Source organism: Dipodomys ordii, unplaced genomic scaffold (genome assembly GCF_000151885.1).
Source record: "Dipodomys ordii isolate 6190 unplaced genomic scaffold, Dord_2.0 Scaffold15, whole genome shotgun sequence".
NCBI lineage: Eukaryota > Metazoa > Chordata > Mammalia > Rodentia > Heteromyidae > Dipodomys > Dipodomys ordii.
Genome location: NW_012267231.1, coordinates 11965818 through 11986542, shown reverse-complemented (window position 1 = coordinate 11986542; position 20725 = coordinate 11965818). Strand labels below are relative to the sequence as shown.

General features: G+C 40.1%; 1 protein-coding gene across 1 annotated transcript in view; it reads right to left on the bottom strand.

Annotated features, from left to right (window-relative positions):
- The window catches only part of Gabrg3 (gamma-aminobutyric acid (GABA) A receptor, gamma 3), a 334093-nt gene that overhangs the window by 14793 nt on the left and 298575 nt on the right, over positions 1-20725 (bottom strand). The window contains exon 6 of the mRNA XM_013012024.1: positions 11686-11823. Coding sequence (XP_012867478.1) covers positions 11686-11823 — 138 coding nt within the window. The remainder of the gene's footprint in view (positions 1-11685; positions 11824-20725) is intronic.

Here is a 20725-nt window from a genome sequence, read left to right as displayed (position 1 = left end):
AAAAAAAAAAAAGCTGGAAGTGGTGCTATGGCTCAAGTGATAGCGTGCTAGCCTTGAGCTGAAGAGCTGAGGGATAGCACCCAGGCCCAGAGTTCAGGCCCCATGACTGGACTGGACTCAAAAAAAAAATTAAAATATGAATCAACATAAAACCATTACTCAAAAGTTTCCAAATAGTTGTAAATAATCCATGAGGAAGGCTCAAAGGAAATAAATTATATATTAAATTAACTTAAAAGATATTCAGGTCTGGGCTAGGAAGGTGGCTCAGTGGTAGAGCGCTTGCCTTGCATGCATGAGGCCCTGGGTTCGATACCTCAGCACCACATAAGCAGAAAAAAAAAGCCGGAAGTGGCGCTGTGGCTCAGGTGGTAGAGCGCTAGCCTTGAGCTGAAGAGCTGAGGGACGGCGCCCAGGCCCAGACTTCAGGCCCACGACCGGACACCCCCCCCAAAAAAAAAGATATTAAAATCTAGGAGAACTCTATACTCAAAAATAACATACATCTGAAAAGGGAAGATGTCTGAAATTAACAGAGCTAATATACCACTCTAAAACATGTGAGAAGGAGAGCAAAAGAAAACCACAAGCAATTAAGGAAATAAAAACAAATTCAAAAAATAGGAAGTGGAGAATGACGTCAAGAATATACTATATAAATATATATACTGCAAAATTATAAAGAGTGAAGGAAGGGGTGGGTAGGGAAGGGATGAATGACAATGTCAAATGGTGAGACACTCATCAAGATATATTGTATTCATAAACCGCTTTGTTACTTGGCAACTCCTTGTATAACTACTTAAAGACAGTAAAAAGGCAAATTAAAGACTCAGGTATGGAATTGTCACAATAAACTCCACCCCTGTATTAATAATATATGCTAATAAACAGAATAAAGTTTAAAAGGCTAAACAAAAATCAAAACAGAAATCAATAAGATTGATACATGGAGCAAATTAGAAAAATCTCAAAGGAACACAGAAATGTTACTTTGAAAAATCAAGAAAATTAACCAATTACTAGGAAGATTGGTAAGAGACAAAGAGGGATGGGACAGAGAGAGAGAGAGAGAGAGAGGGAGAGAGAATGCATCAATATTAGAACTAAAATAGGAAACCGCAGACTTCGCAGGTTTGGCAGGGATAATTAGGGAATACTATGAACCTAAGTGTGACCACTGGGATGAAATAAACCAATTTCTACAAAACCACAAAGTAGCACAGAAAATTCAATCTGCAATAGAACATACAAAGAGCTCTATAGCCATTCAGTAAATTGAATTCATAATTTAAAATTTCCCCACAAAGAAATCCAGTCTGAGTTTATTTCTCAGAGAATTTTACCAAGTTTTTGAAGGAGAATTGACTTGGATTTCACACAATCCCTTTGGGGAAAGAGGAAAAGGGAGACTACTTTTTTTTCAATGTATCTAACCAGAATTACCCTAATATCAAAGCCAGACGAAAAGAAAACTACAGATGAATATCCCTTAGGAATAGGAATGCCAAAACTTAAAATACTAACAAATAGAATTTGGTAATAGGCTGAAGTAATTGTGCATAATGAAGAAGTGGAATTTATCCTTGGAATCTGAAGTAAGTTCGGGGTATGAAAATCAGTCATGGCTATAATCCTAGCTACTCAGGAGGCTGAGATCTGAGGATGGAGGTTTGAAGCTAGCTGGGGAAGAAATGGTATAGGCAATTTTTTTGGGGGGGGTCCAGTCGTGGGGCCTGAACTCTGGGCCTGGGCGCTGTCCCTCAGCTCTTCAGCTCAAGGCTAGCGCTCTACCACTTGAGCCACAGCGCCACTTCTGGCTTTTTTCTTTTTGCTTATGTGGTGCTGAAGAATCGAACCCAGGGCCTCATGCATGCAAGGCAAGCGCTCTACCACTGAGCCAACTTCCCAGCCCTAGACAATTTTATAATAACTATTTCTACCCAACTATAAAATAGAAATAGGTAGAGAGCACTTTTCTTGATTTAAAATGATGAATTAATTCTTGTTTTATTCAATAGAATTTGCTCTTTTTCCCAGTGACTATGGAGCAGGTTGTGAAGATACAGAATCACCCGGATGACAGAAGAATAGCAGGTGTGGAGTCAAAGACACCTGCTGCACAGACACCGCGTAAGCGCACAGGTGTGTTTTTGTGGCTGTCTTTCATCCATACAAAGAACACTATAAATATATGTCTTCAACAAATAGCTGTTCTGCATCAGGAAAACAAATGTTTTTGTAAAATGAACAGTTGTCATTTCATTGAGGCCTACCTGTCATTGTTTTGAAGATGCATTCCCTAGAAAACATCCTGTCTTCTTGTTTAATTAAAAGAAAAACAAAAGTGTAAGGAAAAAGAAGTCTGAATGGAGGTAGGAGGTAGGAGGGCCTATGCAAATGTAACGGACACCCCACAATGCAATGCTGATTGGCTAGTGAAGGAATTCACCATGGCTGTGAGGGTTGTCTTCTGGCACCTGCTTCAAACCTGTTTCAAATGAGACTGATATCAAGTCTAAAGCATGTCCTTTGTAACATTCCTTTTATCTGTGACATTATTATTATTATTATTTAGAACTGGAACTCAGGGCTTTATGGCCATACTTGGTTTTACTGCTCAAGGCTGGTGCTTCATCACTTGAGCCACACCTTGACTTTCAGCTTTTTTTTTTTTTTGCAAGTTCATTGGAGATAAAAAGTCTCTGGGACTTATCTGCTTTGGCTGGCTTTGAACTGAGATCCTCAGACCGAAGCCTCCTTGAGTAGCTGAAATTACAGGCGTGAACCACAGTGCTTGGTTTATGAACGACTTTATTGTAGAAGAAAGAAAAGGCATTGTAATTGCCTGATTCCACACCTAAGACCCGGGGAGGGAGCTATGTTAAATTATTGGTTAAATCTGTTTTTAAGTTCTCATTAGGACTGTGGGCTTGCTTGCTCATATTTCATAAAAGATGTTTCATTCCAGTGCAACTTAATTAGTCTTGAGAAATGGACTAGCCAGACGCTGTATCTCTGGGCGAAGCCCAAATCTCCTTAATGGTCAAACAAAAGCCTTAGATATAAAAGAGCAATAGATTATCCCAACACAGCTTGATAGGAAGCGTTTGAAAAGCAAAACCACACAAAGCATACAAGATATTGCTAAAAAGAAATTCTTGAAAAGGGGGATAATGGTGACTTTGGCATCATTAGGAGTCCTAAGGAGAAAATTTAGAGGTATATAAATCACTAATGTATCCCACACATTTGGAATAAGAACACTGTGGGTGACAGAAGAAATTTCTAAATATCCCTGTGATTTTTTTTTTTTTTTTAGCTAGAGTGAAACTTTTCCTCAGATGGTTTTCTGACAGATGGCACAATTGTGCTAGAGACTCGCCATAGTCAGGAATCAAGAGATAAGAGGCCATAATTCCTTTCAGGGAATTTCCTCTAGTGACCTAAAGACCTGCCATTAGGCCCCACCCTGAAAATGTTCTGCCATCTGCCCACAGCTCCTACTTATGGACCAAGCCTTGCACATGTACACAGTTGGAGGAGAGTCAAGTTATTAAAATGAGAGCTAGGCCCTTGTGACTCATTCCTATAATCCTAGCTCCCCAGGAAGCTGAAATCTGAGGATTGTGATTCAGTGCCAGCCTGGGCAGGAAAGTCCCTGAGACTTTTATCTCCAATTAACCAGCAAAAAGCTGGAAGTAGAGTTGTGGCTCAAGTGATGGAGCACCAGCCTTGCACAAAAGCTAAGCAATAGCACTCAGGGTATAATTTTAAGCCCCAATACTGGTGCATGCATGTGTGTATGTGCATCCATACACACACACACACACACACACACACACACACACACACACAGATATGAACTATAGCAATAACTTGAAGTCATCATACTCCCTATAACATAGTAGAGATTTAAGACCTTTCTTTTCATTGAATGACTGCTGTAATATAAATCTGCAGTGGGGAAAAATGATACCAAACCTTATTCATGCCAACAAAAACATTAGAAAGGGAAGCTCAAAGGCCACAATTGGATACTGGACTAGAGAAAATGAGATATACTGTAAACTTAATCATGGGTACAGGAAACAAAATTAACTCTATATAGCAGCAGTATTATGGTTAAACCTCTGGTTTAAGTGAGAGACTAAACTCAGTAGTCACACTTATCAGGTGTATAGCTTTTGTGTCTGATACTTTGCCAGATTCAATTTTTCATCTATAAATAGAGATAATGGCACAAGTCCTACCTCTCTCCAAGTGTATAGCAAGAACCAAATGAGGACCATAAAATGCTATAGTATACAAACATAATTGTCACCTTATACTAACTACTATACATTCCTTAGATTCATAGCAGAAGTAGTTGGTTACATAAGATTTTTAAGAGAAGATATATTCAGATCTGATTTCTCCCTCAGCATTTCAAATTTCTTAGCAGTTCATTAGCCAGGCAGCGATTTTTTCCCCTACATTTCCTCTCTGAATTAAGAGGCAGAGGGTGATTCACAGTGGGTTTGAAAGATTTTTCACTCAATCTTGTGAACAAAGATACCGTCACTATTTTTAGGATGATAACTCTAAAACCCAGACTGATTTATTATCCAGCTTGCACTCCGACAAATATGACAAAAAGTCTCACTCATAGACTTTCCTCTACTTGAACTATTCCATACATGCATTTCTATTTGCATCTAAGATGTAAAATTTATCACAATTACCTAGTAAAACATGTTTCAATGAATAGAAGACTTGTAGCTGATTTAATGGACTGTTTACTCAGAAAAGCCAGTATGTAAATACCTCAACTCTTCCTCCCAGAAAGGACATTAAAGCAATAATAACAGATAGCATTTCTATTTATAGGTGGAAATTCTGCACTTGGCATATGTTAGTTCACTTAAACTCATATCAGCCATATAAAAGCTAAGGCAATTTCCTTTTTGTGTAAGAGAAGAGTGAACAGATGGGTCACAGGCATTTCCAAAGGTCACACAGCAGGTAAGTGGTACAGGAGTATTGAAATGAAGCTGGTTCGGCTCCGGTGCTAAAGCTTAACCCTTTTCATTGGACATTGTGGGAAAGTATTTACTGGAACATTGAATACTGACATTGATACCTTAAAACCCAAAAAACCAAAAAACCCTTTATAGACAGAAACTTTTGTTGGAGTTTGGAGAATCACTTCGAATAGCTGCTAAACTAAAAGCTTGAACCAACTTGAAAACTACCAGATGTGTGCATCTGGCTTTGTAGCCTTTTTCCATAGCTAGGAAGATCAGCATTTCATCCTCCTTGCTTTGATGGTATCAGCGCAGCTCTCCAAGGGAGCCTTGGTGAGGGCCTGGTAATGAAAATAGGCACTAGGAAAAATAAAAAGACCCGCTCAATTAATTTTTGAGCCCAAGGCTTCTGACTTGATCTCATCCTTCCACGCCGGAGAGTCTTTGTTAGGTCTGCTTCTAATACAAAACCACTTCTGCGATGTCTCGGAGCTGTTCCAAACAGGCCCTCCACTGAAAGCCGTGCTCTATATTTCTGTCCCTGTTTCACAAAACTTACTGCTTGATGGCTTTACATCCAGGATAAAAGATCAGGTGTGCTGCTCAAATTCTTTTAGATGACTGACCTAAGGCTCAGACTCATATGGGAAACAACCGTCATGTGGCAAAGAAATGGTCTAGCTTGCAACTCTCTTAAGGGCTTTAGCATGAGAAGGGGAAGACTTCCTGCAGAGATCACAGAATCAATCTCTCCCCTCCCCTCATTTTCTTTGAGTCTGAACACATTATTATTTTGCCTGTATTTCTGAATACTTGTATTATTTTTAAGTAGTGGTGTAGAGGAGCTGTCATTCAACATAGCCATTTATGAAGACCGGGCCTCTTGATCCGTCAACCCTTCTAGCATTCTCCCAACCCACCCCTTCCCTTACTGATCTTCATTTGGGGTTGTCTAGTGGAACTTTTGGCCATTTAACAAAGCAGTGTATGTATATAATGCATCTTGATCCGCGTCAGGGCTTTCACATCTTCACCACCCTTCAACTCACTTCCCTTATATTTCTCAGTCCTGTGGTATAGACAATGAATTCTTGCCTGCTTTCTCTCCCCCTTATTCTGTTTTTACCCTTCCCCTCGGCCCCGCCCTCTGCTCTTGCAAGTATCCACTTCCTGCTACTTAAATTCTGTTGGATTTTGACTTAGTCTCTTAAAAGAGTTATACTATTTGTGCTCTCCATAGACTCTATGACACTTCAGTTAAGTCCATTGTAACCCCTTGCTTACTAGCCAGTGTGCTTACTTGTAGACTTAGAGGTACATTCTAGCTACTGAAAATGAGAAAAACCATGCAACCAGGGTTTCTCTGGGCCTGGCTTACTTCACTTAATGTAATATTTTCCAAGTCTTTCCATCTCTTTTCATTCTTTCTGATGGATGAGTAGAATCCCATTGTGTGTGTGTGTGTGTGTAATATTTTCTTGGTCTATTATTATTTTTGTTGTTTTGTTGTTTGTGGGGCTTGAACTCAGAGCTTGATCACTGTCCCTGAATTTTTGTGCTCAAGTTTAGCGCTCTATCACTTTGACCCACAGAGCCACTTCTGGTTTTCTGGTGGTTAATTGGAGATCAGAGTCTCACAGACTTTCCTGCTCGGACCGGCTTGAACATTGATCTTCAGATCTCATCCTCCTGAGTAGCTAGGGTTATAGGTATGAATGAGCCTGAGCACTGTTCCTGAGCCTTTTTTTTTCCCCTCAAGGCTAACTCTCTACCATTTGAGACAGTTCCAGTTCTGGTTTGTTGTTTTTCATTTGTTTGGGTTTTTTTTTGACAGTTAATTAGAGACAAAAGTCTCCTGGACTTGGTCCCCCAGATTAACTTCCAAATCTCAGCCTCCTCAGTAGCTAGAATTAGAGGTGTGAGCCACAGGCACCCAGCATTTAGGATAATTTTAAGCTTTTTAAAAAATTTAGATGTTGCCATTATTTAAATCTCTATGCTATCTATTTTGAGAATCTAATTACAAATTTACTACAGTCTTAACTTTGTTTTTGTTTATATTTTTCCTACAAATTTTTTTCTTTCTTTTGTCAGTCCTGGGGCTTGAACTCTGGGCCTGGGCGCTGTCCCTGAGCTCTTCAGCTCCAGGCTAGCTCTCTACCACTTGAACTACAGCGCCACTTCCTGCTCGGGCTGCTTTGAACTGTGATCCTTAGATCTCAGCCTCCTGAGTAGCTAGGATTACAGGCATAAGCCACCACTGCCCAGCTGCAAATTTGGTATTTTTGTATTTATTGAGGACAAAATCAAATGGTAATACCTTTTCCCTTTCATTAAGGTGTGGGATTTTCTTTTCAAAATTTCTAATGTTTTCTATTTCTTTTGATAAATTCCTCTTCCCTGTTAAAATTATCGGTGCTTTCATTAATTATCATCCCCTGCTGTTTTCTTTAAAAAAATGTTACATTCTAAAGTCCTTGTTGGCTAATTTCTACATCTTAATCACCTGTGGGTATTTTTCCTCCTCTCTACTGTTTTTGTGTTCCTTTGGGTTTTAGTTGTTTGGCTACATCACACTTTTTTGTGTATACATTTGTTAAGAAAAGAATTTTCATTAACTTTTGTTGTTATTTTCCAGGACAATGGATTTGGAGTTAATCACCTTAATACAATCAGGAGCTGGGGGATACTCAAGGCTGAGCTGCACCTTGATGAGGTTTTGTTTTCTGTGTATTTCTCACTCACTTAAAGATAACACTTCTGGGTTCTTCCTGACAGCTCAGAGTGCTCACGAAAGCCCCTCTTCCTGTTGTGAGCTGAGCAATAATCTTGGTGCTGTCAACACTGAGTTTTAGCTATCCCTTTTCTCCTTGTCTTTATAGTTTCAGAGTTGAGAAAAATGTCTGAAGTATGGGATTTATTTTCTCTTCCTTTATTTTCTGAGAAAATGGCTTTTAAGGCTAGTTTATTGAATTTTATTTCAAAGAAATAACTTTTCATACTGACTAATCATCTTCTCCTCCTCTTCCTCCTCTTCTTCCTCCTCGTCTTCTTCCTCCTCCTCCTTCTTCCTGCTCCTCCTCTTCTTCCTCTTCTTCATCTGCCTCCTCCTCTTCCTCCTCCTTCTCCTCCTTCTTCTTCCTGCTCTTCCTCCTTCTCCTCTTCCCCTCTTCCTCCTTCTCTTCTCTCCCCATCCTCCTTTTGTGTTGTGTTACTGAGGTTTAAACTCAGGGCCATCTGCTTGTTAGTACAAGTGTTCTACTGCTTGAGTCACATACCCACCTATTATTAATTTAGTTGTTTTTTTTTCACAGAGCATCTCATTTTTGCCTAGTGCAGGCCTCTAACTGCGATCCCCCTACTTATGCTTATGAAGTAGCTGGAATTTCAGATACTAGACACTTCGCTCATCTTATGCCAACCTCTAAAGAACCTGAAAGAGAGCTATAGTTTGGATCTGGAATGTGTCCTGAAGCCCCATGTGTTAAAACTTTATTCTCCAGAGTGCTTCTATTGGGAGGTGGTGAAATCTTTATCAGGTGAGGCTCAGCGGGAGGTCTTTAGGTCATTGATGGGAATACCCAGGAAGAGAGTAATGGTAATCTACTCCCTTCTTTATCTTTCTTTTGCCTCCTAGGCAGTGCCTTCTGTCAAGATATATGCTCTTATCACAAGCCCCAAATTATAGTGCCAATTGATCATGGAGCAAACTCTGAAGCAGTGAGCCTTGTTTCTTTATAAACTGATTTTCTCGTGTATTTGCTACCATGATGCATAGCTAACACAAAGAATTATTTGCATTTTTAACCTTTTAAAATAAATACAGGCCAGGCACCAGTGGCTCACCTGTAATCCTAGCTACTCAGGTGGCTGAGATCTGAGGACATGGTTCAAAACCAGCCCGGGCAGGAAAGTCTGTGAGACTCTTTTTTTTTTTGTCGGTCGTGGGGCTTGAACTCTGGGCCTGGGCGTTGTCCCTCAGCTCTTCAACTCAAGGCGAGCGCTCTACCACTTGAGCTACAGCGCCACTTTCTGTGAGACTCTTATCTCCAGTTAACCACCATAAAACCAGAAGTGGTGCTGTGCCGCTAGTGATAGAGCGCTAGCCTTGAGCTGAAGAGCTGAGGGACAGCGCTCAGATCCAGAGTTCAGGCCCCATGACCAACCAAAAAAAATACAAGTATTAACAAATCAATTTATTAGTTTACATACAGCCAACAATTGACAGCTATCCTTAATAGAGTTGTGCAGTGTTTAAAGGCTCATTGATGGATAGCAGTACCTAGATTCATTTGTGGAACACTCAAGGCTCATACCTAATGGGGAGGCTCAGACCTGGAGGATTGCAGTTTAAAGTCGGTTCAAGGCAGAAAATTCCCTGAGACTCAATTTCCAATTAATTAGCAATATGTTAGCCTGGAAGCATGATTCAAATAGTAGAATACCTGTGTTGAGCCAGAAAGTTGATCAGGAACCTGTGGCCCTGAGCTCAAGCCTCAGTATGGGCACCCAAACAGATTACTTTGTGAAAATATAAACTGGCTATTTTTCTTCTTTTTTTATTGTGAAAATACCATACAGAGGGATTACAATTACATGGGCAAGGTAATGATACATTTATCATCAAATATAATCATACAAAAGATAGGTTTTCCAGAAGTGGTGCTGTGGCTCAAGTGGTAGAGCACTAGCCTTGAGTACAAAGAGTCTCAGGGACATTGCCAGGCCTTGATTTTAAGCCCTACCCACAACCAACAAACAAAAACAACAAACCCAAAAGATAGATTTGGTTAATTACACAAATGGACAGATGGTATGGAAATTTATGTTTGTCAAACGTTTAGACAGTAAGATCTTAGATTCGTTAGGATTTCTTTATGGGCCACAATAGCAACCAGCAGAATTCTCTAATCCCCAGTTCCATAACTCCCTCTGTTGGCTACTTTCCTGGGCTAGGTTTTCCTTAAACTCAACTCAAAAACCTTGAGCAGAGAGCCAGGTGTGTTTGATCTGCCTTTGCATTTTTATTTTATTTTATTTTTTGCTTGCCATTTGCTTTTGGAGAATCCTGGGAAGAGAAGTGAGGCTCCTGCTCTTGGCACATTAATACTGGAACAGCCCTTCCTGCAGGTCACCCCTTTCCTGCAGCCTTACATCCTAAAACACTAATGGTACTTTCCAACCTCTCAGAGAGAGAAATAGTGTTATTAATGCAGGTGGGTCTGAATTGGGAAGATCTTTCCCTCTGTGAGTTCATTTAAATGAGTTCCAATACTCCATTCTCCTCATCCTATTACTGTTTAATATTTAAACACAGATCCAAGTTCTCAGTTTTGTCACTGACAAACTCAGAGGAAATCCACCTTTTTTCTTTTTAATGTAGCCTTTCCTGGCCTCTCCTTCCTGGTGTCTGGTGCCAGTACTTGGGCCTGGGTGCTGTCCCTTTACTTTTTTGTTCAAGGCTGGTGCGCTACCACTTAAGTCACATCTCCACCTTCAGCTTTCTTTTTGCTGGTTAAATTAGAAATAAAAGTATTACAGAATTTCCTACCCAGGCTGGCTTCAAACTGTGATCTTCAGATCTCAGCCTCCTGAGTAGCTAGGATTACAGGTGTGAGCCACCAGTACCTGGCTTGGGGCTCTTCTTGATGTGCAAATGTCTTTTTCATGCAATTTTACATTTAAGCACTATTAAAATTAACTATAAAAACTGATGTCCTGGGGCTGGGAAGGTGGCTCAGTGGTAGAGCGCATGCCTTGCATGCATGAGGCCCTGGGTTCGATTCCTCAGCACCACATAAGCAAAATGAAAAAAAGCTGGAAGTGGCGCTGTGGCTCAAGTGGTAGAGCGCTAGCCTTGAGCTGAAGAGCTGAGGGACAGCGCCCGGGGCCCAGAGTTCAGGCCCCATGACTGGACCCCCCCCCCAAAAAAAAACAACTGTTGTCCTACTCTAGTTATTATTATAAGCTGTAAGGAGTCAATGATATTCATACTAACAAAGAGTAAGAGCTGTACAAATCCTGGCTTGAAACACCATCTGACCCCACACCCTGCCAGAAGAAAATCAGTTAAAATACAGTGGGCCTCAGAATAAGTAAATACTGAAAACAAAAAGAAGCACATGAAGACAAAGCAAAAAAATTTAAAAAGATATTCAAATATATTAAGTGGAAAAGTTTTGCTTTTCATCTAGTTGCATGCTTTTATTATGCACAAATGATCATCTAACAGAAATATAATTAGTAGGTAATTATTTGGATCATGTGTAGTCTACTGGAAAAGAAATTCAAAATTTAAGATAAAGTTTAGAATTACAAAAGGAAGATTCTAGGAAATTAAAATTCAAAAGACATTTCACACGAGTTCCTTTTGTGAATTCTCAGTAATATTTGGCTCTTAATTTGCATAGGGAAGGTTACAAAACTCTCACCAGTAGTAAACATATAAAAATATGGTCAGTAATCCCAGCTAGGTTGCTAGTCATAATACAAACATAAATTTGATTGAAAAACACAAATTAATTCTAATTACCCATCTCTTATTCCAACCAACACATTTAAAAAATATTTCTTGATAGATAGATAGACAGACAGACAAATAGATACTTCTCCTTAGGCTTAGGTGGGGAAGCTCCAACATCCTTCCGCTCTGGGCTGTACCCCTCGAAGTGCCCCCTACCTGCTGATGTTGTCACAATCTCTGTGGTGTTTCGGAGGCCCATGAAGTCAAACTGGTAAAGCCGCCATGATTTCTGATCCGCAGCCTCCACTGAATTTTTTCTCCATCTATAAATCATTTCTTCTTTGGGATAGCCATCTAAAAACATGAAGAAGCAGCAAATATTAATGCTCAGAAGTACAGGTTTTTATAAATCATTCAAAAAAAACCTAAAACAAAACCCTGAAGTCTGGCTAGTTATTAGGAGTTAAAGTTTTAGGCCACATGTGTTCTCCCATTTTGCCTGTAGAGGCACAGAGAAAGGACAGATGCCATCAAGGCCTGCACCAACCTTCACCCTCAGCAAGGCCTTCCTTGCTCACTTACAAGCCTGTCCATGGTGCCTAGGATGTGGTGAATAGAGAGACCATTGTCTCTACTCTTTAACTTTGAAGAGCTAGCTTCCACCGTCCTTCCAAGAGTATAGGTGTTTGTCAGGGTGTCAGTGGATATTCTCCCCATCCCCCACCTCCACAGAATACTTTCCATACAAATCAAATCAATTCTTCCACACTCATTTTACCCTCCCTCTGTACCTTACACACACACACACATAGAACTGAATGCATGACCATCTCAGGAATGATGAGTTTAATAAGATAATCACTGCAGGATCCAAGGGCTCACTGATACTTTGTGTCTGCTGTGATTGACAAATGATTAGACCCTACAGATTGCACATGAGGGGAGCCTCGTCCCCAGCAGAGCCTCACAGAAGTCATGGGGGCAACCACTGATAACAGTAATGTCTTTATTGAGATCGTGGTTAATTTCCTTAAGACTGGATCCTATCATATGCTAGTGAATTCATTCTCCAGGGACTAATTAGTTACTACAAAGTAGATTGCTATCCAGGGGATCATCCTCTCTCTCTCCCTCTCTCCCTCTCCCCCATCTCTCTCTCATACATATTTATTCTGCTCCCATTCCCTCTGTCTTGATTTCCCACCGTGACCAGAAGCATCCTGGAACCAGAAACCAGAGCCAAACAAATGGGAAAGAATGCTCTTGATTCCCCCAGAACTAGGAGTTGAACAGATTCCTTGGTGAATGACCCAGCCTCCGTTGTTTTGTAACGTCAACAGAAAACTAGCTCAAGTTTGATGTCAGTCTCTAGTGTCCATGAGCATATTTGGAACTCTTTCAGATCAGTTCTCAGGAATTACTTTAGGAAGCAAAATCTTGGTGCTTTCCTTGCCTGAGGGCCAGTATTGGTGACCTGACTAGAGCTGGGACATCATGAGCAGTTGTTCTGTCCTGTCGTCCTAGGGCTGTTCCTGAGGATTAGTGGCCCCCTGAGCTTGAGCCATATAGTGGTCAAATAGCTTCTTCCCTGACTCCATTTCTATTCCTGGATACTCCAGAATTATTCTTGGAAAACACTACTGTGCTAGGGCTCTCTGACCTGATCAAAAGACTGATCTAGTGTATTTGCTCTCTGTAAGATCCTATCTCTCTCTTTTTTTTAAATAGGGATACAGGTGGACCCATTGCAAATGAGAAGTACAAGTCATTATGTCCAAAACAAACTTTAAAACTTTGGTGGGGAGGGAAGGATTGGGTGGGGGGGGGGGGGGTGGAGGAGAGGATGGGAAGGGATGGGAAGGGGAAACAAAGGAGGAGGCTACAATGCTTGATAAGAAATGTACTCATTATCTTGCCCATGTAATTGAAACCCCTCTGTACAGTATTTTCACAATAAAAAATAAATAAATAAAAAGAAAAAAAAAGATCCTATCTCTAACCTCTGCAGGGAGTCTGCCCCACAAGGCATGCTTCACTTCCAAGAATAGTTCTAGATCCCAGACTGTCACCCAGTACTTTAACAGCATTGGCATTATTAACTCTATACCAATTCATGAAGATGCTGAAGTCATAACTCTGGAGGGAAGAAATGCATTCATAATTTTGAGACATATGGATGTATATACGCTTAAGCAAACATTAATAAAGTGCTAATTGGTAACATTGATGATTAGCCATTTGCATCAATTTGTCTTAAAGACAATCTCCTTTATGGTTTATGTCTCTCTTTTCTGTTTAACATTGTGGACTGAAGTCTGTTGTTCAGAGACTGAAATACAGCACATGAGTGTCTCTTGTTTCATGATTGTGTATTGCTCTCTGAAATTATGGTCAGCATTGAGGAACAATGCTTGTGCTCTACTGTTTGAGTCATACCTCCACTTCCAGCTTTTCACAAGTCAAGTGGTGATAAGAGTCTCTTGAATTTGTGTATCTTGTCTGGATTTGAACCATGATCCTCAGATCTCAGCTTCTCTGTCACTACAGTTTATCATAGCAAAGGACATGCTAGTTTCTCCCACCTTCTGTCTGTTCCCACAATGTGGTGGCTGAGCTGAAATTGGCTCTTAGAGGCATCTGTAGCAACAGTACCTGCTCTTCAGGTGCATTCCCTGGCTCCTACCACAAAGAAGCCCATTGTCAGAAAGCATTTTCTAAGCTGGACAACAATGACTCATGTTCTTAATCCTAGCTACTCAGAAGGCTGAGATCTGAAAATCATAGTTGGAAGCCAGCCCAGGCAGAAAAGTCCATAAGGTGATTTTTTTAAATAAGTTTTTTATTGTGAGAATACTGTACAGATGAAGGGTTACAGTTACATGAGCAAGGTAATGAGTACATTTCTTATCAAGCATTGTTGTCTCCACCTTTGTTTTTCCCCTACCATCCCTTCTCACCCATCTCCACAACTGCACTCCCCCTAACTCCCGTCCCCCCACCTAAATTGTAAAGTTCATTTTTCGACATAGAGTCTTGTACATCTCATTGTTGCAATGGGTCAACCTATATCCCTGTTTAAACATTTTTTCCCTTCCCCTCCCCAAATCATACCAATATCAAATACAGTGAAAACAGGGGTTATACTGTGGGGGAGGGACACACAAAGCAACAAAAATCATGTGGTACCTTATAAATACATTAGAAGCAAGAAAGAAAAAGCCACTTGTGTCCTTATCTTGGGGTTCATTTCCCTTAACATTCTTACCTCAAATTAAGCACCAAAAATTTGGAAGTGGAGGTATGGTAGAGCACTAGTCTTGAACCCTAATACATTCTTGGTGGGAATGTAAACTTGTTCAACCATTCTGGAAAGCAATATGGAGGTTTCTCAGAAACATAGTACTACTGTATGATTTAGCAATTCTACTCCTGAGCATTTATCCAAATGATTATTGACAAGGATACAGTAAAGCCAACAATACAACCATGTCCACTGCAGCACTATTTACCCCAGCCCAAGTATGGAATCAATCCAGATGCCCCTCAATGGATGAATGGATCAATAAAATGAGATATGCATACACAATGGAATTTTATTCATCCATTAGAAAAAATGATATTGTATCACTTGCAAAGACATGAAAGGAACCTGGGAAAATATGTTAAGTGAAATACATCAAGCCCAGAGAGACAAAGTTGACAGTTTTCCCCCGTATGTGTTTTATAAACATAAGTAAATAAGTTTATAAACATATAAGTAAATACATTGGGTGGTATGCAAAGGTACACCAATATATTAACTGAAATATGGGAGATCTCAAACAGTATAATTCTTTAGGAATGCAAAAATCATAGTTCAGCAAAACAAACATCAGGAAATGAGTGCTTGAAAGGGTTGGGGTAGGTCCAGGGGAGAAAGATAGAGGGATGAAAAGAAGAAAGGGGAGAATGAAGTCAAGAATTCATTGTACTGGGACAGAGCGAAGGGAAGGTGTGTGTGACACTGTCCAAAAAGAAATGTTCTCTCTACCAGACTTTTGTAACTGTAACCCCTCTGTGTATTACCATCTAATAACAATCATTTTTTTTTTGACAAAGAACTCAATGTATATCCTACAAAATGAAGAAAAGGGATAGAAAGGATGGTTTGAGAGGGATGGGAGAGGGTGTGGAGGGGTGCCATTGATGGAGATACACTGTGTTACATAAGCTACTTTGTTAAATGGCAACTCCTTTGTACAATGACTTAGAGATAATATATTTTGTTAATCCAGTAAAGTACCCCTGGAAAGTCATGATCTTAACCATACCCATAGATTATTCAGGAAACCTTATAAATCTTGTTTATGTTTCTTCTGACTTGTCTTTCAGAACAACTTAGATCTTAAAGAAGAAAGAAACAGAAGGTGGTTTCAAAGGGAGCGCATGCGAAAAAGCACCAGGCCCAGGTAGGCAGGCAGGGAATTGTTCCAAACCTTGATAATTGGATCCTGTCAGTGGTGTTTCAATCCGTCCAGAGAGTGGAAAGTGGAGGAGGCTACCTGATTATATTTTTACATAGTGAGCATAACTAAGATGCCTAAGCTGACAAGGAATGCACAGGAGAGCAATCTCACTTGCAAATGTTGGCATAAAACTTCACATCCAATGTTAATTAATAGGATCTACCAGCAAGGTGTTTTCAATACATTAAGAATTAACAGGATTTATGCAGGAACACAAGAGTAGAGATTTCATGAATATAACCCAATGGAAATACATCCCCAGACCGCGGTGAAAAGTTTGGTAACATTTGCAGTGAAATGAAAACTAAAATTTAATGAATACTGCTGAAATGAATGGCACTGATGAATGATAGATGGGAGATAAATAGGTAGGTAAATAGAATTCTTAAAAGCCAAAAACTTGTTTTTGTTTTTAGCTTGTTTTTTTGGTCAGTTGTGGAGATTGAATTCAGTACCTGGGTGTGCATCCCTGAACTTTTTTCTGCTCAAGGCTAGTACTCTCTCACTTTGAGTTATAACGCCACTTGGGGTTTTCTGGTAGTAAGCTGGAGATAAGAGTCTCATGGACTTTATTTCCAGGCTGTCTTTGAACCTTGATCCTCAGATCTTAACCTCCCAAGTAGTTAGGATTGTAGGTATGAGCCCGCCCCTCCTCCCCATTGTCATGTGAGCCAAAACTAATTCATGTTTGTAATCCCACCCAGTCAGGATGCAGAAGTGGGGAGGTGCCTTAACTCAATCTGTAACTGGGTCTGTAAAGTGTGCCTGTCAGTCCAGGTATGTGGGAGGTATTATGAGAGAAGCATACATTTAAGTGTTCAGAGTGATTGCCTGGCAAACACAAAGCCCTGAATTCAAACCCTAGTGCCACAGAAGAAGAGAAGGAGGAGGAGAAGTAGGAGGAGAAGGAAGAGAAGGAGAAGGAGAAGGAAGAGAAGGAACAGAAGAAGGAGAGGTAGATAAGAAGGAGGTAGAGGAGAAGAGGAGGAAGAGGAAGAAGAGAAGAAAGAGGAAGAAAGAAAAGAAGGAAGATAAAAAAGGAACAAAGGAATGAAGTAACAAAGGAACTTTTATGTGCATAAAAGCAGTGCATCAAAATATACCCAACAAGTAAAAAGGATAAATAATAATTGAGGGAAAATACTTAGCATGGATAAAAGGCCAATAACACTGACCTATGAGTCTTAAATGTGAGAAAAAAGATAAGAAGTTCAGTACAAAAAAGAAATAATTGAAAGCTATGAGCAGTTAGCAAAGGAAGAAGTAACAATGGATCATAGACTGGTTAGATAATGAACACTGAGCTCAGTGCCAAGAAGAGAAGGATCTGGAAGGTACACCAACAGGTGCCACTGAAATTTGATAAATAAAGGGAAAGAATTAAGCATTTACCCCTCCTTTAAGTATGGCTGTGTTGGGTGCTGGTGGCTCACTCTGGTAATCCTAGCTGCTCAGACTAAGATCAGATTATTGGATTTCAAAGCCAGCCCAGGCAGGAAAGTTTGTGAGACTCTTCTCTCCAATTAATCAGAAAAAAAAAAGGCAGAAATGGAGCTGTGGCTCAAGTAGTAGAACGCTAACCTTGAGTTAAAAATTTAAGGCTGGTCCTGGTTTTAAGTCTTTGTCCCAGAATACCATACCATATAGACACACACACACACACACACACACACACACACACACACAAAGTAGAACTGCAAGCTAAATGACAGAGCAGAACTTTTATTTTTAAGTAGACACACCACTAACAAATGGATGCGGATAGATGACATTAAATTAAAATCACTTCAAGCCAGGCAATGGTGGCTCACATCTGTAATCCTAGCTATTCAAGAGGCTGAGATCTAAGAATCTCACTTCAAAGCAACCTTGTCAGGAAAGTCCTCCAGACTATCTCCAGTTGCCCAAAAACTAGAAGTGGAGCTGTAGGGGTACAGTGCTAACTTTGAGCAAAAAAATCTCCGAGGTAGTGCCCAGGCCCTGAGTTCACTCTGGAATTTGAGGTGTCAGAAAAGCGAGGTAACGGGAGAGGAGGGAGGAAAGAGCAGGAGAATGAAGTCATGATATTCAATATGCACATACGAACATGGAACCAAGAAAACTGAAGGAATGGGGCAGAGGGTTGGGAAAGATGGTGGCAAATGATGGGTGGGGTGATCAAGATGCCTGGTACCCCGCAACGGACACGTTGAATGGTAGCCCCTTTGTACTACCTCATACAGATAATGAAAATACAGTTTAAAAGATGCTACATTGAAAAGTTCCTTCCATCACCTCTTTCAGGAGAACCCCTTGCGTGATTCCCAGTCTTTGCTCCTTACAGGGGAAATGAAGATGTTCACTAAGCATCAGCTCTGCCTCAGTTGCCCTGACGGTCCCTCCGGGGGCAGCCTCCAGCGTCCCCCTAAGATTCTATCCTCTTTCAGCCTGCAAAAAACGTCAAGAAGCTGCAGCCTTTTAGAGGAGAATTATATTCAACACTGGGAAGAGTGCTATTTGTTATGCATGGGGAGAGTTAAATAGCAGCTCCTTGTCAGTTGCATCTGACCTACTTTGAGAAACATTTACTGGCAAGAGATCACATTGATTTTAAAAGATGCCATAGAAGGCTGTCCAAATTTATTTTTGTTTTAGGCAAGAAAAGCAAAGTCTGCTTTAGTAAATGGAGGATTTTCTTGTCCGTGTCCATGTATCGTCATAATTTTCCTGCAGCTATGGGGAAAAATGTTAATTTTCCAATGCAAATGCCACACCGATACTCAGGGAAGAGCGTCACTAACAGATTTGCCACTGGAAGGATCCAGAGGAAGGACACTGTAGCATCTACTGGATGTCGTAGAGTCTGTTCTTACATCTTACGTGGCAGATTCTTACTCTGTCAAAGGGTTTATTGATTTTAGTGGTACTGGGGTTTGAATTTAAGACTTCCCACTTGCTAGGCAGGCACTGTACCACTTGATCAACTCCAGTAGCCCTTTTTGGTTGGGTTGCTTGCAAGACAGGGTCTCTCTTGACACCTAGGCCAACCTGGATTATGATCTTCCAGTTCCATGTCACCTGGATGAGGAATGTATGCCACTGCCTGCAGCCATTGGCTGAGATAGAGTCTTGTGGACTTGATTTGCTTAGGTTGGATTTGAACCTCAATCTCCCAATCTCTGCCTTCCAAGTAGCTTTTTTAACAGAGTGATTAAAGAGCTTGATAACCTCTACTGCTGATTTAACAGAGACACAAGACATACACATAGAAACATACACACTTGTGTGTATATAGGTATATGTATATATATATATATATACACACACACACACACACACACACACACACACACAGAGACTCATATAAACCTATACACACATATAAAGGATATATATATATATATATATATATATCACACACACACACACAGAGACTCATATAAACCTATACACACATATAAAGGATATATATATATATATATATACACACACACACAGAGATTTACACATAAAGGATATATATATATATATATATATATATATATACACACACACACACACACAGAGACTCATATAAACCTATACACACATATAAAGGATATATATATATATATATATATATATACACACACACACAGAGATTTACACACAGGGATTTATACATCTATACATATGTATATAATACCCTTAATATAAAACATGTGCTAAAGGTATCTAAGTGTGCCATCCATATTTTTAGGGTTAAGCAGTGTTATTCACTTAACATGTTTTCACAGACATTAGTAACACAAATGGAAGCTGTGAACACATTTTTATTTTCTACCAAGCCCACTTCAAAACTCTGATTAATCCTTGTTATTTCAGTCATGTACATTATTTGTTCAAGATATGATAGGGTGTCATCTGGAAATAATGACACCACAGACTTTCTTAAGTTCTGGTGGTGTTTATTCCTGTTTCCTTCTTACATGAGTGAGGCAGTGACATTCTGGTGTTTGTCATGTTTTGGCAGTGACATCATGGCGCTTGGCATGTTTTGGGCACCTCAGATTTCCCCCTTTTCTTCTTTCTCCTTTCTTTCTCCACCTCTTCTCCCCTCACATCCTCCGCAAGCCATAGGAACACTTTCTTCTCTCTACCACAGACAGGATCAACTTATTAATCTTCCCCATTAGAGGGAGGTCATAGCTGCTGTCATTCTACATCTGACTTAATTCACTTCAGTTGTCCTTCATATTCATCCGTGTTGCTGCAAAAGTGAAAACTGGCCGGGCACCAGCGACTCAGGAGGCTGAGACCTGAAGATCACTGTTCCGAGGCCAGCCTGGGCAGGAAAGTCCATGAGACTCCTATCTACAAATTAACCACCAAAAAAACAGAAGTAGAACTGTGGCTCAAATGGTAGAGCACTAGCCTTGAGTTAAAAAAAAAATGTCAGGGATAGTGCCCAGGCCCTGAGTTCAAGCCTCCAGGATTGGCACCATAAAAAAAGAGAAAAAGAAAAAAAATCAAAATTAAATTATATATGATTTCCTTTATGAATTCATTTATGGATACTTAGCTGGATTCCAAATCTTAGCTCTTGTGGCTATTGTTGGGATACACACAGGAATGGTGGAGTCTCCTCATACTTACCTTCTCTGGACAGATGCTACCAGAAGGATGGCTAGATCATACACTCATTCATCTTTTTTTTTCCTAACTTATTTTTTTATTATGATCTTTAAGGAGTTGTATAAAGAAGTTTCAATTCAGCGTGTCAATTTATGAGT